Genomic DNA, 18,651 nt, shown 5'->3' with positions numbered 1-18,651 from the left:
CGAGCAGGGGGAACTGAGGCAGGCCTGGGCTGGAGTCAGGCTCCGGGGTCTCCCCGTGACCCCGCTGGGCCCCAGCTTCTCCAGAAAGTTCTAGTCTCCTTGACAGGAAGCCCCCCGCCCCCCGGGCTGGGCGGCCGCAGGTCTGGGCGCTGGGCGGCGGCAGTCCGCCCGCCCCTGGCCTTCCACCCGCACTGGACACAGCCCGGCCCGGGCGCTCACCTGTGCCCCTGTGCCCCGCGCGGCCCACTCCTGGGGGCTCGCCTGAACTCAAGGGCGGCCCCCACGGCTGGGGTCACAGGCATGCCGCGCTCTTCCCGGGTTCTGGATCCCTCCTTGTGGACTGAAGCCCAGAACGTGGTCCTGGGACTCCTCCCCTTCCACGCTCACTCCCTTCCCTGTACCAGCACCTCTCGGATGCCAGCGGGAGGCAGAACTCCCCCCGGGTCCGCTGGTCTTGGCCTGGACCCCCGGAATGCCTTGGGCCGTGTGTGCTGATGGGATCGTGGGTCTAGTGGGATCCCTCCCAGTTCCACGGCAGACAGGCAGAAAAATCCCAAGAAATGCCAGAGGGGGCTGGACAGAGTAGGTGGTGCACAACCATAACCCTACACACTCAGGGAACGAGGTACCAGGCCAGCCTCGGCAGAAGAGTCAGAGATTACGATGTAAACCAAGTTCAGGGTGAGCTTCTCCAATCCAGACAGGGTGGGGAGTGTAGGAAGAGCCCTGATCTGAGGCTAGCCTTAGGCAAAATGACTAGAGCAAAGGAGGGCTGGGACTGTGGTCAAGTGACAGCTCCCACCAACAGGCCAAGTTCACACATTAATTGGGGGAAAGGGAGAGGCAGATGAACCCTGAATGGGGGAGGAGCCACTTCTAACTGCTTTAGTCTCTCATTGGTCACCTGGCCACCAGATGCAGTGCTGAGGCTTCTCTACCTGAGATGCCAGGCAGTCAAAGGTGCCAGGGGCTTCCAGATCACACACTGCAGCCTGGCTACTCTGGTTGGGATACAGCCTGGGGACGAGGAGAACATAAAAGCCGAGTCCAGGTCACCCTGAACTTGAAACACTGCCTTCAGCAAGTCCTTGCGGCCAACTCCCTGGCCACAGCCCCAGTCTTCCACTCCTTTTCCACCCTGGGAATTCTCTGGTTTTACCTCCTCCACCCTAGAGAGCTTTCCCAGCTTCAAAGCCACTTTCCTCCCTTCCTCATTCATCTCGGCAGCTCCTCACCCTGCTACTCCTTGGTTGCAAGCCCTGGGCTTTTTTTTTTTTTTTTTTTTTTGCCTGGGCCTCCCCTCCCTCCCTGCTCAGTGTCCTCTGCTGTGCTGGCCTCTGCCCCAGCCCCTGGGCCTCCTTGCCGTTCTGGAGCCACTCTGGCTTGCTCCCACCTTGGTACCTTCTCCTGCTCCCGTGGAGCCAAACCTCAGACAGGAGGAGCCAGAGGAGTCCAGAGCCGAAAGCGGGCCCACCCCTGAGCACAAAGCACACAAAGACCAGACCCTCCATCACCTCCAGCATTTAATTTTGGTCTTAAGACTCTGAGGAAGCCGTCCCAGAACCCCCTGCTAACAGGACTGGCACAGTTACGGAAGGCCACGTCCCGAGCAGTGAGGAGGCAGCGTGGAGGACGGGCCTTTGCCCGAGGGAAAGCCCACACTTAGGCCTCAACCCTCAAGGGGCCAAAGCAGAGCCACAGCTCTGCAGGTTCCTTGCCCAGGCGGGTGGGCAGGCACAGGCGGACCACACAGGGCAGGCACCGGGTGCTGCAGCCAGGCCCACGGCCTTCTGGCTTAGAACACAGGGTGGACAAAAGACTGCAGACTGAATGGCAGGGGCGGTGCGGCTGCTCCTGCGTCCCTCATCTGCAGCCCCGCCAGGCCTCAACGGAGAGGCACGACAGTGAATACCTCCACTTCTACTCTCCGACCTGAGGGGAGGGGTCCATCCCACGGAGATGACAGGTTCTGGCTCAGATGCACTTTAATCAGCTCCCCGCACACCCTTCTCCAGCCAGGCCACCCACAAGGCTCTGTCTGGCATCCGCCCACACCCCCCAGGCTCTGGCTGTCCATCTTTTAGTCACAGGAACCGTCCTTCCAGCCGTCACGCCATCGCTCATCCACCTTCGAGCAGTCGAAGGTGGGTTTGCCCAGCTTGTGGTTCACCTCATTGTGCAGTCGGCATAACCACTGGGAGAAGGACGCCCGAGTGCGGGTATCGGGCTGGTTCCTGTCTATCCTGCAGGAGGGAAGCACAGGAGGGAAGAAGGTGGCGGTTAGCGGGTACCCAGAGCTCACATCTGTAATCTTAGCTGCTCAGGAAGCTGCAATCTGAGGATCATGGTTCCAAGCCAGCCTGGGCAGGAAAAGTCTGTGAGACTCTTCTATTAACTATCAAACAACCAGAAGTAGAACTGTGGCTCAAGTGGTAACCCTAACCCTAAGCCAGCTAAAAAGCTCACCAGGCACAATATCCAGACGCTGAGTTCAAGCTCTCACATGAGTCTATACCTCCCTTCCTCACCCCCAAATGCAAGTTGGTGACTCTTCAGGCTTGTTGACGAGCTGGGGCATTGTAGTGAGCTAATCCTGGTAGGGCCCTCATGTTCCAAGGGACAGGGATGCCAAGCACAGGCCTGACCCTGTAGTTTCCAGCGTGGGTGGACTCCATCAAGAGTTCACGTACCCAGTTGGGGAGCTTGGCAAACCCAGCTAAGAGCCAGCCTAGGGCAAGACATTAAAGCAGACACTAGGCAACTTTACAACCTTGTAACAATCAGGCAGCCTCACCCCAGTCTCTGGCAGGCCACAGAGAGGTGGGGCCTGGCACAACCACCTAACTGTTTGCTAGCACCGGAGGCCCTAGTGCTTGACCTAGGAGAAGACCTCATTCTAGCAGCCTCAGGCTTCAACCAACCAGGACACTTCTAAATTCAAATTCCCAAGTTCTTAAAGCCAGCATTCCAACTCTGGAAGATAGGCAGAAATAGAGTCCTAGAGCTAAGGGGCCTCCAGAAGCCCCTAAGTGCTAACTAAACATAGGAAGTGGTGGGGAGGCCCTTCCTGGGAGCCTCCAGGCTGGCTGGCCTCTGAGGTCAGCCGTGGGGACCCCTCCAGGGGTATGGCTCTGTTGCCCGCAGAGGCACAGCACCGCTTACCTCCTTCTTATGTCTTCAGCGCACTCTTCACACGGGTAAAACTTGGAAAATAAACGCATGAACTGGGCCATGTCTTGCTGCTGTTCTGGGGTAGGCAGGTCGGGGTAGTAGGCGGCCACCGTGTGAAGGAAAGCCCAGCTGTGGCGACCCAGTTCCTCACGATCCTGTGGACAATCCTCCCTAAACTTGATGTCCCGCTGCAGAAGTAGGCCGACCAAGGGTCAGTTCATTCCCCCACACACAAGCCCACACACAGCTCCCCCTTCGAGGAAGGCCAGTGGCAGAGCGCCCGCTCTACTCGAGGCCGTAGGTTCAACTCCCAGCACCACATAGCCGGGGGCGGGGGTGGGGGGAAGGAACAGAAAGAGAAGGAAAGAAAAAGCTCCCCCTTCGTTCCAGCCTCAGCCAACAGCCCTGTGACCGACCGGGGACGGAAGTCTTGCTGCCAATCCGGGCCGAGTGCGGCTCAAAGCGGAGAGTTCGGGCCCGGCCGGGGGTTGGGGGGGGGCGGGGCCGGGGGGGTCCCGGGCCCGGTCCGGGCGGGGGGGGCCCGGGCCCGGTCCGGGCGGGGGGGTCCCGGGCCCGGAGGAGGCCGACGCGCGGCCGGGGCCCGGGGGGCCGGGGGGTGCGGGGCGTCTGCACCTTCTGCTGCGATCGCATCCACGTCTTGAAGTCCACGCAGGCCCGGCAGGGCCGCCTCAGCGCCGCGTCCTCCGCGCCCAGCCCCGCCGCGGCCAGCGCCGACACCGAGGCGACGGCGTCTCGGCGCCCGGCGCCGCGGCCCCGGGCGTCGGTCGCCAGGTCGTCCGTCCCCACGGAGCGCGAGCCTCCCGGCAGGAAGGAGAAGAGGCTGGCCCGGGAGGAGCGCGCAGGCTCGCCGGGCGCCGCCATCTTGCCCGCGCACAGCCTGCCGGGCCAGGACGGCCTCCAGAGCGGCCTCCAGAGCGGCCTCCAGGACAGCGCGCGCGCCACCGCCTGCGCGCGGCCGCCGGAGCCCGCGGCGCCCTGGGGAGCCGGGCTCGCGCGGGGGGCGGGGCCGGGGGCGGGGCCAGGGCCGCGAGGAGGGCTGTGGGCGGGGCCGCGGGGCGGGCTGTGGGCGGGGCCGCGGGGCGGGCTGTGGGCGGGGCCGCGGGGCGGGCTGTGGGCGGGGCCGCGGGGCGGGCTGTGGGCGGGGCCGCGGGGCGGGCTGGCGGCGCGCGTCCGCGGCGGGGAGGAGCGCGCGGCGGCGGCGGACCCGGAGGCGGAGGCCCGGACCCCCCGCGCCCTCCGCGTCCCCCGCACCTCCCGGAGCCTGCTGACCCGCGCCGGGCCCGGAGTGCGCACGCCGTGCGGGCGCTCGCGCTTCCTCCAGTAGAACAGCAGCGTGTTATGGAAGACGCGCCGGGGTCGCGTCGCGTCCTGGGACTGAGGCTGCGGCGAGGCCCGAGACGGGTCCCGCGTCGCCCCCATCTCCGCTCGGACCGTCCGGTCCCGTCCCCGCGTGCGCGCGTCGGGCTCTGCGTCCTCAGCGGGGCGCCGTCCCCACCCGTCTGCGGCCGGACGGCCGGCGCCCGCCGCGGCGGTGCGGGGCTGGGTGTGACCGCACACAGGCGGGCGCGGTGCGGCCCGGGGCGGCCCTGGCAACGCGCGGCCTGGCAGCGCCCGGGAGCCCGGCCTCGGGGGAGGCCCGGCCCCGTCCCCGCCGGCCTGGGTGGAGGCCCGGCCCCGTCCCCGCCGGCCTGGGTGGAGGCCCGGCCCCCGTCCCCGCGGCCTGGGTGGAGGCCCGTCCCTCGTCCCCCGTCCCCGCCGGCCTGGGTGGAGCCGCGGCCCCGGCCCCGTCCCCGCCGGCCTGGGTGGAGGCCCGGCCCCGGCCCCGTCCCCGCCGGCCTGGGTGGAGGCCCGTCCCCCGTCCCCGCCGGCCTGGGTGGAGCCCCGGCCCCCGTCCCCGCGGCCTGGGTGGAGGCCCGTCCCCCGTCCCCGCCGGCCTCCGTGGAGGCCCGGCCCCGGCCCCGGCCCCGCCGGCCTGGGTGGAGGCCCGGCCCCCGGCCCCGGCCCCGCCGTCCCCGCCCCGTCCCCTGGCCTTCCTCAACTACTTGCATGGGCTCATTCATTCGTAACTGTTTGCGGTGGCCTCTCTGCTCCACGCACGACAGGGAATAAGGCAGGCCTCCTCTGCTCACCAACCCAAGCAGTAGCCAAGACCTGCCAGAGGCGGTGAGGCCAGGCAGAGGCTGTAGGCTGCGGGTTCAGCCGGGGAGCACCTCCAAAGCGAAGCCAAAGGTGACAGAGGTCACGGGTGGAAGGACCCACCCGCAACCTGTCAGCTGGTGGGAGGTGGGGAGTATTCTAAAGGCAGTAGGAAGCTGGCTCGGGCGGCTCGTGCCTGGAGGCTGAGATTGGAGGATTGTGGTTCAAAGCCAGCCTGGACAAGGAAAGTGTGAGACTCTGAACTCCAGTTAACCACCACAAAACCAGAAGTGGAGCTGTGGCTCAAAGTGGAAGAGCACTAGCTAGCCTTCAGTGAGAGTTGAGGGACTGTGCTCAGGCCCTGAGTTCAAGCCCCACAACTAACAAAAAACATTAAGAAAGACAAAAGGTTATTAATTTTGCCATGCAAAAGGACTATGTGACTATCTTTTGTGCTCCTGTGTGTGTGTATGTATGAGCCAAGTACTGGTACCTGAACTCAAGTCCTGGGGACTGTCCCTGAGCTTTTTTGCTCTAGACTGGCACTCTATCACCTGAGCTCTATTTCTTGCTTTTTGGTAGAAATCAGAGTCTTGTGGACTTTCCTACTCTGGGCTGGCTTAGAAACTTAATCCTCAATCTCATTTTCCTAAGTAGCTGGGATTACAGGTGTGTGTCACTGGCACAGCCCAAGAGCTATTTACTATACTCAAAAGTAATAAGATTTTCTTAACCTTTTTTTTTGGGGGGGGGGCGAGGGGGTGGTTCTGATGCTCTGGAGACTTAGATTTTCTTTGTACTGTCAACTTCATTTCTTGCTGCTTAGATTCTGTTATTGAACTGTATAGATGCCAGTAATAGGGAATTTTATTTACTTGCTTTCTGATAAAATGACGCTAACTGCAAAATGATGTAATAACTCCAAGTTCTACTTAAAGATCATCTTTCTTCATTCTTCAAAGTATACATAAGCAAAGCAGTACTGTAATAAAATTTTATTACTTTCTTTGTCATAGACTTATAACTATAGATGGCTCCCTTGTTCAATATCCCTCCTACAGGGCTTTTCAGATAGAATAGACATAGCAACACCCATAAGAAATGTGACACATAAACACAAATCACACAAACAAGGGGGCTGTCCCTCGAACCCAGGCCAATGAACAGTCACTGTGTAACCCAATGAGGAAGATAACAGGCAAGAATAAGTCCCCCTAACTCCCCACTCACAGTCAATCCCTGACTTCCACCACACAAAAAGCCCCCACAGAGCCAGAGCATCCCCCAGGGACCGCCCCAAAGAGTGGAAGCAAGGGATATGGGGGTCTCACCCAAGCTTGACCCAGGCCTTACATCTTCTGGGATCTTGTGTCCTTTTCCCTAAGTCATTCCAGAAGCAGGAGTGATGGGGGATGGGGAAGAGTGGAGGCCTCTGCTGGAGCTGACCCAGAGCTCGACCTGGGGCCTCCTCCTGCTCTACCAGTGTCCAGGGGTTCAGGGCAAGGACCTTGTCCTTTACTTTGTGTGCCACATTTGATATCACAAAGGCCATCCCTTGAACTCAATACCAAGTCACAAATAATGAGATCTGAGTTTTTGGAGAAGATGAAGTAAAGGGGTGTGTGTGTGTGTGTGTGTGTGTGTGTGTGTGTGTGTGTGTGTGTGTGTGTGTGTGTGTGTGTGTGTGTGTGTGTGTGTGTGTGTGTGTGTGTGTGTGTGTGTGTGTGTGTGTGTGTGTGTGTGTGTGGTCAATTGTGGGGCTTGAACTCTTGACCTTGGTGCTCTCCCTCAGCTCTTCAGCTCAAGGTAGAGCATTTACCTTGAGCCACTTATGGTTTTTAGAGTGGTTTATTAAAGATAAAAGTCTCACAGAGTTTCCTGCCCGGGCTGGCTTTGAACTGTGGTCCTCAGATCTCAACCTCTTGAGTAGCTGGGATGACAGTCATGAGCCACCAGTGCCCGGCTTTTATATATATATATATATTTTCAAGTAAAATAGGCAAAATAAAGATGGTGTGAGCTATCTCAAAAGCTCCAATACTAAACCAGGTGCCAGTGGCTCACACCTGTAATCCTAGCTAATCAGGAGGCTGAGATCTGAGGGTTATGGTTTGAAGCCAACCCCTGGCAAGAAAATCTGTCAGACTCTTAATCTCCAATTAACCACCAGAAAACCAAAAGTGGAGCTATGGCTCAAGTGGTAAAATGCTAGCCTTGAGCAAAAGAGCTCAGGAAAGTGCTCAGGCCCTGGGTTTAAGCCCTATGACTGACACTCCCCCCCCCCCAAAAAAAAAAAAAAAAGAAGAAGCTGTGGTGGGAAGATGGGTTTTCAAAGGACAGTCCAGGGCTGTGGGCTTCCTGGAGGTAGCTGCTGAGGCAGGACTCCAGGCAGACAGTGCCTTCTTGGGTCTGCTTATTCCCACTAGGCTCCCCAGTTTGGCCCCCTGGCTGGCCTGGCCCTGCTCACTCCTTGTTAGTGAGATAAGGAGAGGAGCTTGAGCTTGTCCGGAGCTGTGAAGACATGCTTCCAGCGCCCTCACACCAGGGGAGAGCAAGAAAACCAAAGTGTTCAAAACGTTTATAAATGTATGAAAGGAATGGTTAACAAAATTGGATTTGCTTTGTTTTGTGCCTGTCTCAGGGGTCTAGGTGCTGTCCCTGAGCTTTTTGGCTTGAGGCTAGCAACCTACCACGTGAGCCACAGTGCCACTTCTGGCTTTTTTTTTTTTTTTTTTGGTAGTTAATTGGAAAGCAGAGGATCATGGACTTTTCCTGCCCACACTGGCTTCTAACCAAAATCCTCAGCTCTCAGCCTCCAGAGTAGTTACGATTATAGGCATGAGCCAGCCACACCTGGCCAATAAAATAGGCATTAGGCTACAACTACAGCATGTTTAGGTATCTGTTCCCATTACAGCACAATTTAGAGACTTATAGAATGAAAGCTGGCCAATCAGAACCTAAAACTACCTAAAAAACTCAAGCAGGGCACCCGTGGCTCACACCTGTAATCCTAGCTACTTAGGAGATAGATCTGCAGATCCTATTTCAAAACCAGCCCAGGTAGGAAAATTTGAGACTCTTGTCTCCAGTAAACCACCCAAAAGACCAGATGTGGAGCTTTGGCTCAAGTGGTAGTGGCACCAGCCTTGAGCAAAACAAAACAGGACAAAAAAACAACTTGGGGACAGCTCTCAGGCCCTGAGTTCTAGCCCCAGGACTGAAAAAAAACCCCAAACCAAGATGGCTGTGTCTGTAATTATGTCAAGCTGGATCCTTACAGAGGGGCTGGGCGTCTGTTCTACCCAGGAGAGGAGGTGAATAGCTGGGCTGAAGGCATCCTGTGAGTCACCTGTGTCAACAGGTGATCACTACCTGGGTCAATGCCAGGGCAGATTAGAGGGCTTCAGAGAGAGCCGCTGGCGGGATGGATAGACACAGACACAGACACAGACACAGACACAGACACACACATACACACACACACACCACAAAGGCTCTTTGTTGAGGTTGGGACAACTTCCTAGACATGTCCCAGAAGTCCCGTCCTCTAGAGGGCCTGGAGGAGGGGAATCCTTGTGATGCCCAGCTGCTGGCCTTAGTAGCAGGGACTGCTGGGCACTGGGTAGGATGGGGTTCTGGGAGGCACCCTAAAAGGGAGCAGCCCCCCTGAGGGACGGGGCCCCGGCCAGCCCTCTTTCCCTCCCCCTGGATGGAATGGGTCACTGTCCATGATGTCCGCAGAGGCTGTGGTTGGTTGTTTGCAGGGAGTTCTAATTCCGCATGGATTTGGGAGAGGTTCTGAGAACAGTCCACCTCCCCAGACCCCAAATTAGACCCTACTTCTCTGGTGCCTTGTCTTTCTGCTGCAAAGGAATCCTTGGGGGCTGGTGCCTACTGAAGCTCAGCCCCCCCCTAGCCTTTCTAGAATAATTTCAACACAGCAATTACCCGTGTAATCTAAGTTTCTACCTTTCTGTGGAAAATGGGACCTTGGAGAGACCCTTCCTCTCCTGGTAGGATGAGAGGAGAGCGCCTGTGGTCTGTTCAGGTGACAGCCTTGAAGCAGAGTGCCAGAGCAGAAGGCACAGCCTGGCGGGGCAGGGCATGAGGCGAGAGGGGCCTTCCCGCCCCCCAGTCCCTCTTCCCACCGTCAGGCTCAGGAGCCAGACCCCGGCAGCGCCCGGCTTCAGACAGCCCTGCCCCCAGCTCTGCTCTCCTCCCCTCGACCACTCCACTTGGGGACGACCAGGAAGCAGGGAAGGGCCGGGGTGTGGTGAGGACCAGGGGCGTGGCTCCCCGCGCCCCGCAGGGGCCTCGGTGGGGAATTCCTTCGGGCCAGGCTTCCGGCTGCCCGCAGCCTCCTCCCGGGACAGAACGGACAGGAGGGGACACCGGCCACACGCCAGGACCGCAGGACGAGGGAGGCTGGGCCATGGCAGGCCCCCGGCACCCGGAGTCCGTGAGCGCCCTGGCCTTGGTGCAGAACAAGCGGCTTCAGGTGCGGCCCGGGGCTCCGGCCTCACGGGGATGGGGAGCGGGGCCCGGGGCTGGGGGCGCGCGGGCCGGGGCTGGGGGCGCGCGGGCCGGGGCTGGGGGGGCGCGGGCCGTGGCTGGGGGGGAGCGCGGCCTGGGGCTGGGGGGGAGCGCGGCCCGGGGATGGGGGAGCGCGGGCCGGGGCTGGGGGGGAGCGCGGCCCGGGGCTGGGGGGGCGCGGGCCGGGGCTGGGGGGGCGCGGGGCCCGGGGCTGGGGGGGAGCGCGGCCCGGGGATGGGGGAGCGCGGGCCGGGGCTGGGGGGGAGCGCGGCCCGGGGCTGGGGGGGCGCGGGCCGGGGCTGGGGGGGCGCGGGGCCCGGGGCTGGGGGGGGCGCGGGCCGGGGCTGGGGGGGCGCGGGGCCCGGGGCTGGGGGGGGCGCGGGCCGGGGCTGGGGGGGCGCGGGGCCCGGGGCTGGAGGGGCGCGGGCCAGGGCTGGGGTGGCGCGGCCCGGGGCTGGGGGGGGGAGCGCGGCCCGGGGCTGGGGGGGAGCGCGGCCCGGGGCTGGGGGGGGAGCGCGGCCCGGGGCTGGGGGGGAGCGCGGCCCGGGGCTGGGGGGGCGCGGGCCGGGGCTGGGGGAGGCGCAGGGCCCGGGGCGGGAGGGGGAGCGCGGCCCGCGCCAGGCTCCAGCGCGCCTCCCCCCCCCCCCCCGCCCCCCGCAGACCTTCGCCTTCTCCGTGCGCTGGTCGGACGGCAGCGACACCGTGGTGCGCAGGAGCTGGGAGGAGTTCCGGCGGCTCCAGGTGGGGGTCCCGGCCGGCCCGACGCGAGCCCTGGCCCCCGCCTCGCCCGGAAGCCCGCTGGGCTCTGGGTCACCGACACCCGCGTGTCCCCTCAGAAAGACCTCGAGGAGGCCTTCCCGATCGAGGCGGGGCTGCTGCAGAGATCCGACCGCGTTCTCCCCAAGCTCTCGGGTCAGCGGGCCGGCGGGCTGGTCCCGGTGGCGGGCAGGTCCCGGTGGCGGGCGGGTCCCCGCGGCGGTCCCCCCCCCCCCCCGCCCTCACTGCGCCCTGTGCCCGCAGATGCCCCGCTGCTGGCGCGCGCGGGGCGCACGGGCCGCGGCCTGGCGCGGCTGCGGCTGCTGGGCGCCTATGCGCGGGCGCTGCTGGCATCGGCCGACCGCGTGTCCCGCAGCCCCGCGCTCTCCGGCTTCTTCTCACCGCAACCCCTGGACCTGGAGCCTGCGCTGCCCGCCGGCAGGTGCCGCACGCGCCCCCGCCCCGTGGGAGAGCTGGCAAGCCCTGCCCCCTGCCCCTGCCTCAGCCCCTCCAGCCTGGTGACCCTGCCCCCTGCCCCAGCCCCTCCAGCCTGGTGATCCTGCCCCCTGCCCCCGCCGCCCCCTCCAGCCTGGTGACCCTGCCCCCGACCCCGCCGCCCCCTCCAGCCTGGTGATCCTGCCCCCTGCCCCCGCCGCCCCCTCCAGCCTGGTGATCCTGCCCCCTGCCCCTGCCGCCCCCTCCAGCCTGGTGACCCTGCCCCCGACCCCGCCGCCCCCTCCAGCCTGGTGACCCTGCCCCCTGCCCCCGCCACCCCCTCCAGCCTGGTGATCCTGCCCGCCCCGGAGGCGCAGGCCCCGCACCCTGAGGACCCTAGCGGTGCCGCCCACAGCCTGGAGGCCCCGCGCCTGCGCTGCCTGCAGCCCTTCGGCACCCAGGACACGCGGGGCAGGCCCTTCCAGGCGCGGGCTGGCGAGAGCCTGGCCGTGCTGCTGCGGCACCCCTCTGGTAGGGCGGGGCCCGGGCGGGCGCCCCCTCGGCTGGGTCCCGGGTCCCGTGGCCAGAGCTGAGTCCCGACCCTCCGTCCGTCCGCAGGCTGGTGGCTGGTGGAGAACGAGGACCAGCAGACGGCCTGGTTCCCGGCTCCCTACCTGGAGGAGGCGCCGGCCGGCGGGGGCCGGGCGGGTGCGGTGCGGGCTGGCAGCGGTAGGAGCCCGGGCCCGCCCGGGAGAAGGCTGTGGCAGGGCCGGGTCTGTGTCCTCGGGGCCGCCCTGCATGAGGGGGTGGCCCCACAGTGACCCCCCGACATCCACTCTAGGGACGCAGTTCTGTGCCTCCCGGGCCTACGAGGGCAGCCGTGCAGACGAGCTGTCGGTGCCTGCGGGTGCGCGCGTGTGCGTGCTGGAGACCTCAGACCGAGGCTGGTGGCGGTGCAGGTGCTGGGCCCGGCCGGGCCGGATGGAGGGGGGGGGCGGCGCGCGGCCCACCAGACCCCTGAGCTCTGCCCCTCCCCACAGGCACGGCCCCCAGACGGGTCTGCTGCCCGCAGTGCTGCTGCGCCCCGAGGGACTTGGGGCACTCCTGAGCGGGCCTGCAGTCCTCGGGGACGCCGGGCGACCCGTTCCCCCTGCAGTGCCGGCCCGGCCCGCGCCGGGCGCCATCCAGAGCCGCTGCTGCACCCTCACCCGCAGGGCACTCTGGCAGGACCGCCCTTTGAGGGGGTCTGCAAGCCTGCCAGGAGCCTGCAGTGCACCCCAGCCTCAGGCAGAGGACCCGGTCCTGGGCTCCAGGCTCTAAGGGTGGACGCACCATCCTCAGGGGCAGAGGAGCTGGATGAGGGTGGGACTCAACCTGCAGGGGCCAGGAGGTGGCAACCCCCTTTTCCTGAACTGAATAAAACTTCTGAGTGACCTAACCGCGTGCCAGTGTGGCCAGGGCACGGGGTAGTGCAGAGCCAGGCCCCTGGCCGAGGCTGGGGTTTTGAACTACACACGGAGCCGTGATTAAAAAAGAAACATGTTTTCTATGTCTCAGAGGGCCGGGGGGCAGCAGGGAGAGAGGGCAGCTTCATGTGGTGCCACAGGAAGTCCAGGAAGGTGGCCGCCTGCAGCGTCCGGCTGAGCCTCTGGAAGTGCCGCTCTGGGGAAGGACGGAGAGTGGTCAGGGGTGCTCAGCGCCCCGCGGGCCGGGTCTGCCCCCCCCCCCCCCAGCAAGGGTTGTGCCCACACACCAGTGTAAGGCAGCAGGGCCTCCAGCACAGCCCGCACCCCCTCGTAGGCCAGCAGCTCCTCGGGGGCCTCGTGCCGCAGCAGCACGCCCAGCACGGCCTGGGCCTCGTGGCAATGCCGAGAGTTGGTGTTCCACGTGACACAGAAGCGCAACAGGGCCTCTGTGGGCAACAGGGCGGGTCAGAAGCCTTGCCAGGCCATCCCGCCCCGTCCAGCCCTATCCACCACACCGCTCCCCCCACCTTTCTGGTCTCGCCGCAGTCTGAGCACTGTCGCTTCCAGCTTCTCGCAGGCCTCAGGATCCCTCCGGATGGCTGTGGGAGGGAAGGCTGAGCTCAAGGAAGGAGTTTGATGGTCCCCAAAGTACCCCCAGAGCCAACCCCCAGCCACGGACCCTGGATAACGGTCAGCACGGTGTGGGGCCGGTCCAGGGAGATGGCCAGGCCCAGGGCCCGCAGGTAACGCCTCTCATGGAGCAGGTTGTCCAGTTCCTGCTGCCTGCCGGGGAGGAGGGGGGAGAGGAAGGACAGGGCTACTCAGGGACCCTGGCCGGGGCTGAGTCAGAACAGCAGGCCTGGGTCTGGGCACCCCCAGGCCTGAAACCCGCCCAGCCTCAGCGCCCTCATGCCACACAGAGGAGGCAGGGAGAGGGCGCGCTGCGAAGCCCAGGCTTACTTGACTAACTGCTCCTCCCGCTTGGCCTGTTCTTCTGCCTGCTCAGCTTCAGTCACATCCTGAGAGCGGACTGGAGTCAGACAAGGCTCCAGACCCATCCCTCACCCCGCCCCACCCACCCTGGAGCACCCCAACCTTCCAGAGAATGACTCGGGAATCGCCGCCGCCGGTGAGGGCGTGGTCGTCCAGTCGGCTGCAGTGTAGCCCCCAGACCTTGTCCTCGTGGGCATCCAGCGTCCGCACACACTCGTTGTTCTTGATGGTCCAGAGCTTCACCAGGCCGTCGGAGCCACTGGGGTTGGAATCGGGAGAGGCTCAATACTGGAGTCTTCTCCCCGCGGGCCACCCCTCCTGCCACCGGCCCACTCACCTGGACAGCAGCTGCGTGCCGCGATTCACAAAGGCCACTTTCAGGACGGAAGCGTCGTGCCCCTCAAAGGTCTGCAGGGGAGAAGGGCGTGAGGCACCCGGCTGTGGGGTGGGAGGGCTGGGACAAGAGCGAGCTGCTTACCTTGAGACAGCTGAAGTCCTGCAGCGCCCAGAGTTTGACGGTGCCATCTGCTGAGGCTGTGGCTAGCACCTGGTCCATGGGGGAGAACTGGACACACCAGAGACCGCGTCGGTGGCCCGAGAACACACCCAGCAGCCGGCACTGTGGCAGGGACCAGAGCTTGGCGGTGCGGTCCTGTGAGCCGGTGGCCAGCAGCTTGTCGTTGGGGGAGATGGCCACACTGTTGATGTCCTGGTGACGGGTACAGGTGACAGCTCAGATCACGGTCCAAGCCAGGGCTCAGCCACGCCCACTTCCCAGGGGCCCGCTTGGTCACCTTGTCATGGCAGCGCTGGGTGGTCTGCGCCTGCAGGAGCGCGGGGCTGCCACCTGCGTCTGTGCTCTGAGACAGCAAGGCTTCGGGGAGGGGCCACAGCTTCACCGTGCAGTCCTGGCTGCCCGTCACCAAGAAGGAGTCCTTCAGCCTGCAGCGACAGGAGGGAGGCTCTGCCGAGGACTATCCGCACGCACACCTCCACTCTGGCCTCTAAGCCGCGGTCCAGACCACTAGCCTGTGTCACTCCAAAATGTTTCTGGTCCCCTGCCTGTATCCCTCTGCCCCTTCAACCGTATCCTAATCGGACCCAGGCCATAGCTGCAGGAGTCACTTTCTTTCCCGGACCTTGCTCAGCGTCGCCGTCTAGAAACCCCTCACAGCAATGAGGACCTCCAAGGGCAGCCCAGCCACCGCCACCCCTCCCCTCCCCAACTAGACTCTCTGATAGCTCTGGGCCTCCGCCCCCTCCGCCTGCCCCCCCCCCCGATTCAGCCTCCCCCACACCAGGCTACCTAGAACAGGAGATGGTGCCCACGCTATGCGTGTGCCCGGAGCCCTGAGCCACGCAGTCCACCTGGCCAGCTTTGTTCATCCTCCAGATGCGGACGCTCTGATCCTGGGGGCGGGAGGGGTTGAGGAGAGAGGTGGGGCACGGTGCTGCCACGCTGGCGCCCCCACCGGGGAGGCCCGTGCCTCTGCACCTCTCATGGGACCTCACCTTGGCACAGCTGGCAAAGAGCCACCCCTTCCGGAACACATCCAAGGCCAGGACTGTGTCTGGGAGGGGAGTGGGGAGCAGTCAGCAATGGCGCCGGCAAGGTTAGGGGGCACAGGGTGAGGGATAAGGTTCCGGAGCCACACTTGCCTGTGTGGCCGTGCAGGATCTGGCAGGCCAATGTCTGCAGCTCAAACACTTTCAGACAGGGGCTGTTGGAGGCCACGACTACGTGGGAGTCCTTGGGCCCGAGGAACCGGACATCCAGGACCTCCTCATTGTAGCCAGCAAACTATGGAGGTGAAGGGCCTGGTGAGCGGGGAGCTGGGACCCCAGCCCCGGGCCCGTCGGGGCAGGCGCTCACCTGTTTCCGCAGCTGCAGGGAGCGGGCTTCATACAGCAGCAGGTTGTGGTCAGCGGTGACGCTGAGGAGCAGGCCAGCGCCGCGCGCCAGGCTGCAGTGGGTCAGCTCCCGCCCGGGGCCTGGCGGCTGCGGCTGGGTGTACACACACTGCCCGGAAGTCGCCTCCCACACGCGCAGGATTCCTGTGTGAGGACAGGGGCCGCTGGGACTCAGACCCCCGGCCCGCCCCCCGCCCCTGCAGCCCGCTCGTGGTCAGCCATACACACCTTGGTCACCAGCTGTCAGGAAGTGCAGGCCCGAGTTCTTCACTCCCAGCGCAGGCACTGGCTCCTCAGGCAACAGCACCACAGCCTCCACACTCTGCGGGAGACCTGGGTTAAAGACTGTAGCCAAGCCACCCCTCCTTCCCAGCCGACTCCCTGTGCCCGCCTACCTCAAACACGGGCACGGTCCTTGTGGCCTGGCAACTCCGGAGGTCCCAGACGGTGCAGATCTTATCTCGGCCGGAGCTGAAGAGGAGCAGCTCCCTCAGGTCCAGTGCTGCCCTCCCGCCCGCTCCCTCCGAGGACGGCTGCTAACCTGAGCATGGTGTGGCCGTCAGCACTGAAGGCCAGCGAGGTGACAGCGCTGTAGTGGGAGGTCAGCAGGGCCAGGCACAGGCGGGTCTCGAGGGACCACACGCGGATGGCAGAGTCCGCAGCTGAGGAGAAGAGCAGCAGGCGAGTGGGGTCCGGATGGAAGGCTACCAAACTGCAGGCGGGTTGGGGTGGGTGGTGAGGTACGCGGCCCACGGACGGCGCCTCTGCCCACGGATGGTTCGGCAGCCCCCCCCCCGCCCCCCGCCTCCCCCACTCACTGCACAACGCCTGGTGAGCCTCGAAAGTGGTGTGTCCCGTAGTGCCGCACAACATCCCAGACGCGCACCGCCCCGTCACAGCCTCCTACGGGCACATGTGTGAGGTGAGGGAGGGTGTGCAAGCCCCCCCCCCCACAGCCCGCGCACTCGGCTGGGCCCTACCTGTGGCCAGCAGTGTGGAGGTGGGGTCAAAGGCCATGGCGGCCACAGGGGCTGTGTGTACTGCCTTCCACAGGCGGGTCACAGTGCCCTCCCTCCAGGTCCACTGAGCCAGCAGCAGTGCCCGGCTGGCTGTCACAAGCGTCTGGGAGAGAGCACAGTTCAACTGGGTGTGAGGCGCCCTTGTCCCTTGAGGGCCACTCCCCACCCCTGCAACCCGTACCTCATCATCCGGGCTGAGATCAAAGGCAGTGATGTCTTCTTGGTCCTCCTAAGGGAAGAACAAAAACAGAGTAGCATATTAGCCTGCGTCCCTCCTCCCTCCCCTCACTCTCAAACCTGTCCACTCTCCTCTCACCTGCTCCAGGCTCCGAAGTACAGACCCCGAGGCGACATCCAGGACATTGAGTCTGGTGCCACAAATGCAGAAGAGGTGCTGGGCAGTCGTATCCAGCTGGAAACAGAGAGGTGTCAGCCAAGGTAGCACTCAGCACTCAATGCACAGCCCCCACTGGCCTTGAGGCTGGTACCTGTGCTTTTCCACCCTTGTAGAAAGGCTCGATCTTCCGTTCAACAGCATAGCTGGGAAGAAGAGAGGGAAGTGAGTCATCAGTCACCTGCATTTCCAGGCCCCTGATCTGTCGGAGTGCTAAGACCGTAACAGCAACAGAGATCCTGAGGGACAATGAGGCAGTCCTGGGGGTAGTGGAGGGGTGGGACCCAGGGCTGGCTGGTTATCCACAGGGGCCCTGCAGGCTAGGAGAGGCAGGCATCAATCCCAGGGAGGCAGCTCAACACTCCAGTCCTTAGACCAGGGTCCCGGGGGCTCCTTGTTGAATGTGGGAGGCCAGTCCAGGTAACCCAGCCTAAGTAGGGTGAGCCCCAGCACACCCGATCCCCACCATGGTTCTCTCCCAGACTTCCTCACCTGACCCAACACCCCAAAGCAACCCCTCTTTCTTTTCCTCTTCCTCTGCTCCCTCCCATTTTTGGGCATCACCACGTATCTGTCCCCTGGCCTGCAACTCCTGATCCTCCTGCTTCAGGGATTACAGACTTGCACCACCATGCCCAACTGGCAGCCCATTGTTTTTGTGGCCTGCCTCCTGCTGCCATCTCCCCTCTGCCTTTGTCCAGGTTACTGTCGTTTCTGGATGGCTGGTTACTAGTTCCCTTCCAACTCTTTCAACCCTACTGATCATGTCTGCCCACCTTCGGGACAGGCCTTCTGTGGCCTGGTATGTATGTACCATGGGCTCTCCTCTCAGATCCAAAGCCCACCTGCCCCCCCATCTTCTGTACCCCTCCCAATCCTCCAACGGAAGGACTGTTCAGCACCGAACTTGTCACAACCTAAGCCACTGGGCCGCTGAGGACATGCTTTATCCACGGGCCGAGTGGGTTAGGTTTCGCCGTTTGGGAGGCTAGGAACCAAGGCCTCGGAGACCCCTTGACCACTTCCGCCCCACCCCTACCTTTCCAGAAACAAGGCGACAGGCGAGAGAGCCCCAGCCCGCCCCCACCCAGCCGCCCCCACCCAGCCGCCCCCATTTGTGCTCAGCTCCCCCCCACACGCCCCGTCCCGGGCCACTTCTCTCCATCCTCCCGCTCCGTCTAGCCGGGCGCTGGCCGGCCTAGCCCGACCCCCGGCCCCGCTCCCCGCACCCCCGGCCCCGCTCCCCGCACCCCGGCCCCGCTCCCCGCACCCCCGGCCCCGCTCCCCGCACCCCGGCCCCGCTCCCCGCACCCCGGCCCCGCTCCCCGCACCCCGGCCCCGCTCCCCGCACCCCGGCCCCGCTCCCCGCACCCCGGCCCCGCTCCCCGCACCCCGGCCCCGCTCCCCGCACCCCCGGCCCCGCTCCCCGCACCCCGGCCCCGCTCCCCGCACCCCCGCCCGGCTCCGGCTGGCTCTCCCGCCTTCGGTCGCCGCAGCCTCGCCCACGACCCCAGGCCGGCCGCGAGCCCGCCGCCCTCCGGACGAGGCGCCCCCGCCCCAGCTCCCGCGCTCACTTGGCTTTGAAGCCGCTCACTCGGGCGGCAGCCTCAGCCATGCCGCCGCCGCCGCCGACGCCGCGTGAGGGGGTTCGGAGAGTCACACCCCGCACTGCCGGCGAGCCCGGATGACGTCACGACCCGCGACAACTGTGACACCGCGTGCGTCACGACGCCCGGGCCGCCATCTTTGATGTGGGCTGCGTCCCGGCCGGGCAGGAGGCGGGGCCCGGGCGGGCGGGCTGCGGCCTGGCGGA

At 64.4% G+C, this 18,651-nt stretch overlaps 3 protein-coding genes across 8 annotated transcripts; 1 reads left to right on the top strand and 2 right to left on the bottom strand.

Annotated features, from left to right (window-relative positions):
- Positions 1 to 1,506: 1,506 nt before the first annotated feature.
- LOC138825430 (FAD-linked sulfhydryl oxidase ALR-like) lies at positions 1,507 to 4,654 on the bottom strand. Of its 4 annotated transcripts, none has more exons than XM_070019978.1 (3): positions 4,444 to 4,654; positions 3,163 to 3,326; positions 1,507 to 2,243 (listed from the first exon to the last, which is right to left on the bottom strand). In XM_070019978.1, the coding sequence occupies exons 1-3, from the start codon at positions 4,609 to 4,611 to the stop codon at positions 2,081 to 2,083; spliced, it is 495 nt and encodes a 164-aa protein (XP_069876079.1). In that variant the 5' UTR covers positions 4,612 to 4,654; the 3' UTR covers positions 1,507 to 2,080. The 4 variants fall into 4 exon arrangements, with proteins under 4 accessions (XP_069876079.1, XP_069876078.1, XP_069876077.1 ...); XM_070019977.1 differs by lacking the exon at positions 4,444 to 4,654 and adding an exon at positions 3,805 to 4,096; XM_070019976.1 differs by lacking the exon at positions 4,444 to 4,654 and adding an exon at positions 3,805 to 4,094 and having other exon boundaries at positions 3,163 to 3,359.
- Positions 4,655 to 9,658: 5,004 nt separating this feature from the next.
- Positions 9,659 to 12,481, top strand: LOC138825314 (NADPH oxidase organizer 1-like). 2 transcript variants are annotated; one of them, XM_070019713.1, is made up of 8 exons: positions 9,659 to 9,829; positions 10,525 to 10,605; positions 10,701 to 10,776; positions 10,885 to 11,062; positions 11,402 to 11,586; positions 11,674 to 11,784; positions 11,897 to 12,014; positions 12,096 to 12,481. In XM_070019713.1, the coding sequence occupies exons 1-8, from the start codon at positions 9,764 to 9,766 to the stop codon at positions 12,373 to 12,375; spliced, it is 1,095 nt and encodes a 364-aa protein (XP_069875814.1). In that variant the 5' UTR covers positions 9,659 to 9,763; the 3' UTR covers positions 12,376 to 12,481. The 2 variants fall into 2 exon arrangements, with proteins under 2 accessions (XP_069875814.1, XP_069875815.1); XM_070019714.1 differs by lacking the exon at positions 10,525 to 10,605.
- Positions 12,482 to 12,581: 100 nt separating this feature from the next.
- On the bottom strand, positions 12,582 to 18,528 carry LOC138825429 (transducin beta-like protein 3). 2 transcript variants are annotated; one of them, XM_070019973.1, is made up of 22 exons: positions 18,413 to 18,528; positions 16,933 to 16,984; positions 16,761 to 16,856; positions 16,626 to 16,673; positions 16,406 to 16,547; positions 16,244 to 16,328; positions 15,967 to 16,137; positions 15,821 to 15,896; positions 15,654 to 15,747; positions 15,388 to 15,569; positions 15,174 to 15,315; positions 15,027 to 15,085; positions 14,821 to 14,924; positions 14,309 to 14,456; positions 13,993 to 14,223; positions 13,852 to 13,922; positions 13,617 to 13,773; positions 13,482 to 13,540; positions 13,201 to 13,304; positions 13,049 to 13,120; positions 12,809 to 12,967; positions 12,582 to 12,717 (listed from the first exon to the last, which is right to left on the bottom strand). In XM_070019973.1, exons 1-22 carry the CDS (start codon positions 18,451 to 18,453, stop codon positions 12,602 to 12,604), a joined length of 2,409 nt encoding a protein of 802 aa, XP_069876074.1. In that variant the 5' UTR covers positions 18,454 to 18,528; the 3' UTR covers positions 12,582 to 12,601. The 2 variants fall into 2 exon arrangements, with proteins under 2 accessions (XP_069876074.1, XP_069876075.1); XM_070019974.1 differs by lacking the exons at positions 16,626 to 16,673; positions 16,761 to 16,856; positions 16,933 to 16,984; positions 18,413 to 18,528 and having other exon boundaries at positions 15,967 to 16,087; positions 16,406 to 16,494.
- Positions 18,529 to 18,651: the final 123 nt, after the last annotated feature.

Source organism: Dipodomys merriami, unplaced genomic scaffold (assembly GCF_024711535.1).
Source record: "Dipodomys merriami isolate MVZ:Mamm:240054 unplaced genomic scaffold, mDipMer1.0.p SCAF_137, whole genome shotgun sequence".
NCBI classification, from domain to species: domain Eukaryota; kingdom Metazoa; phylum Chordata; class Mammalia; order Rodentia; family Heteromyidae; genus Dipodomys; species Dipodomys merriami.
Note: the sequence above shows the minus strand (reverse complement) of the source record. Positions and strands in the feature narration are given on the sequence as shown.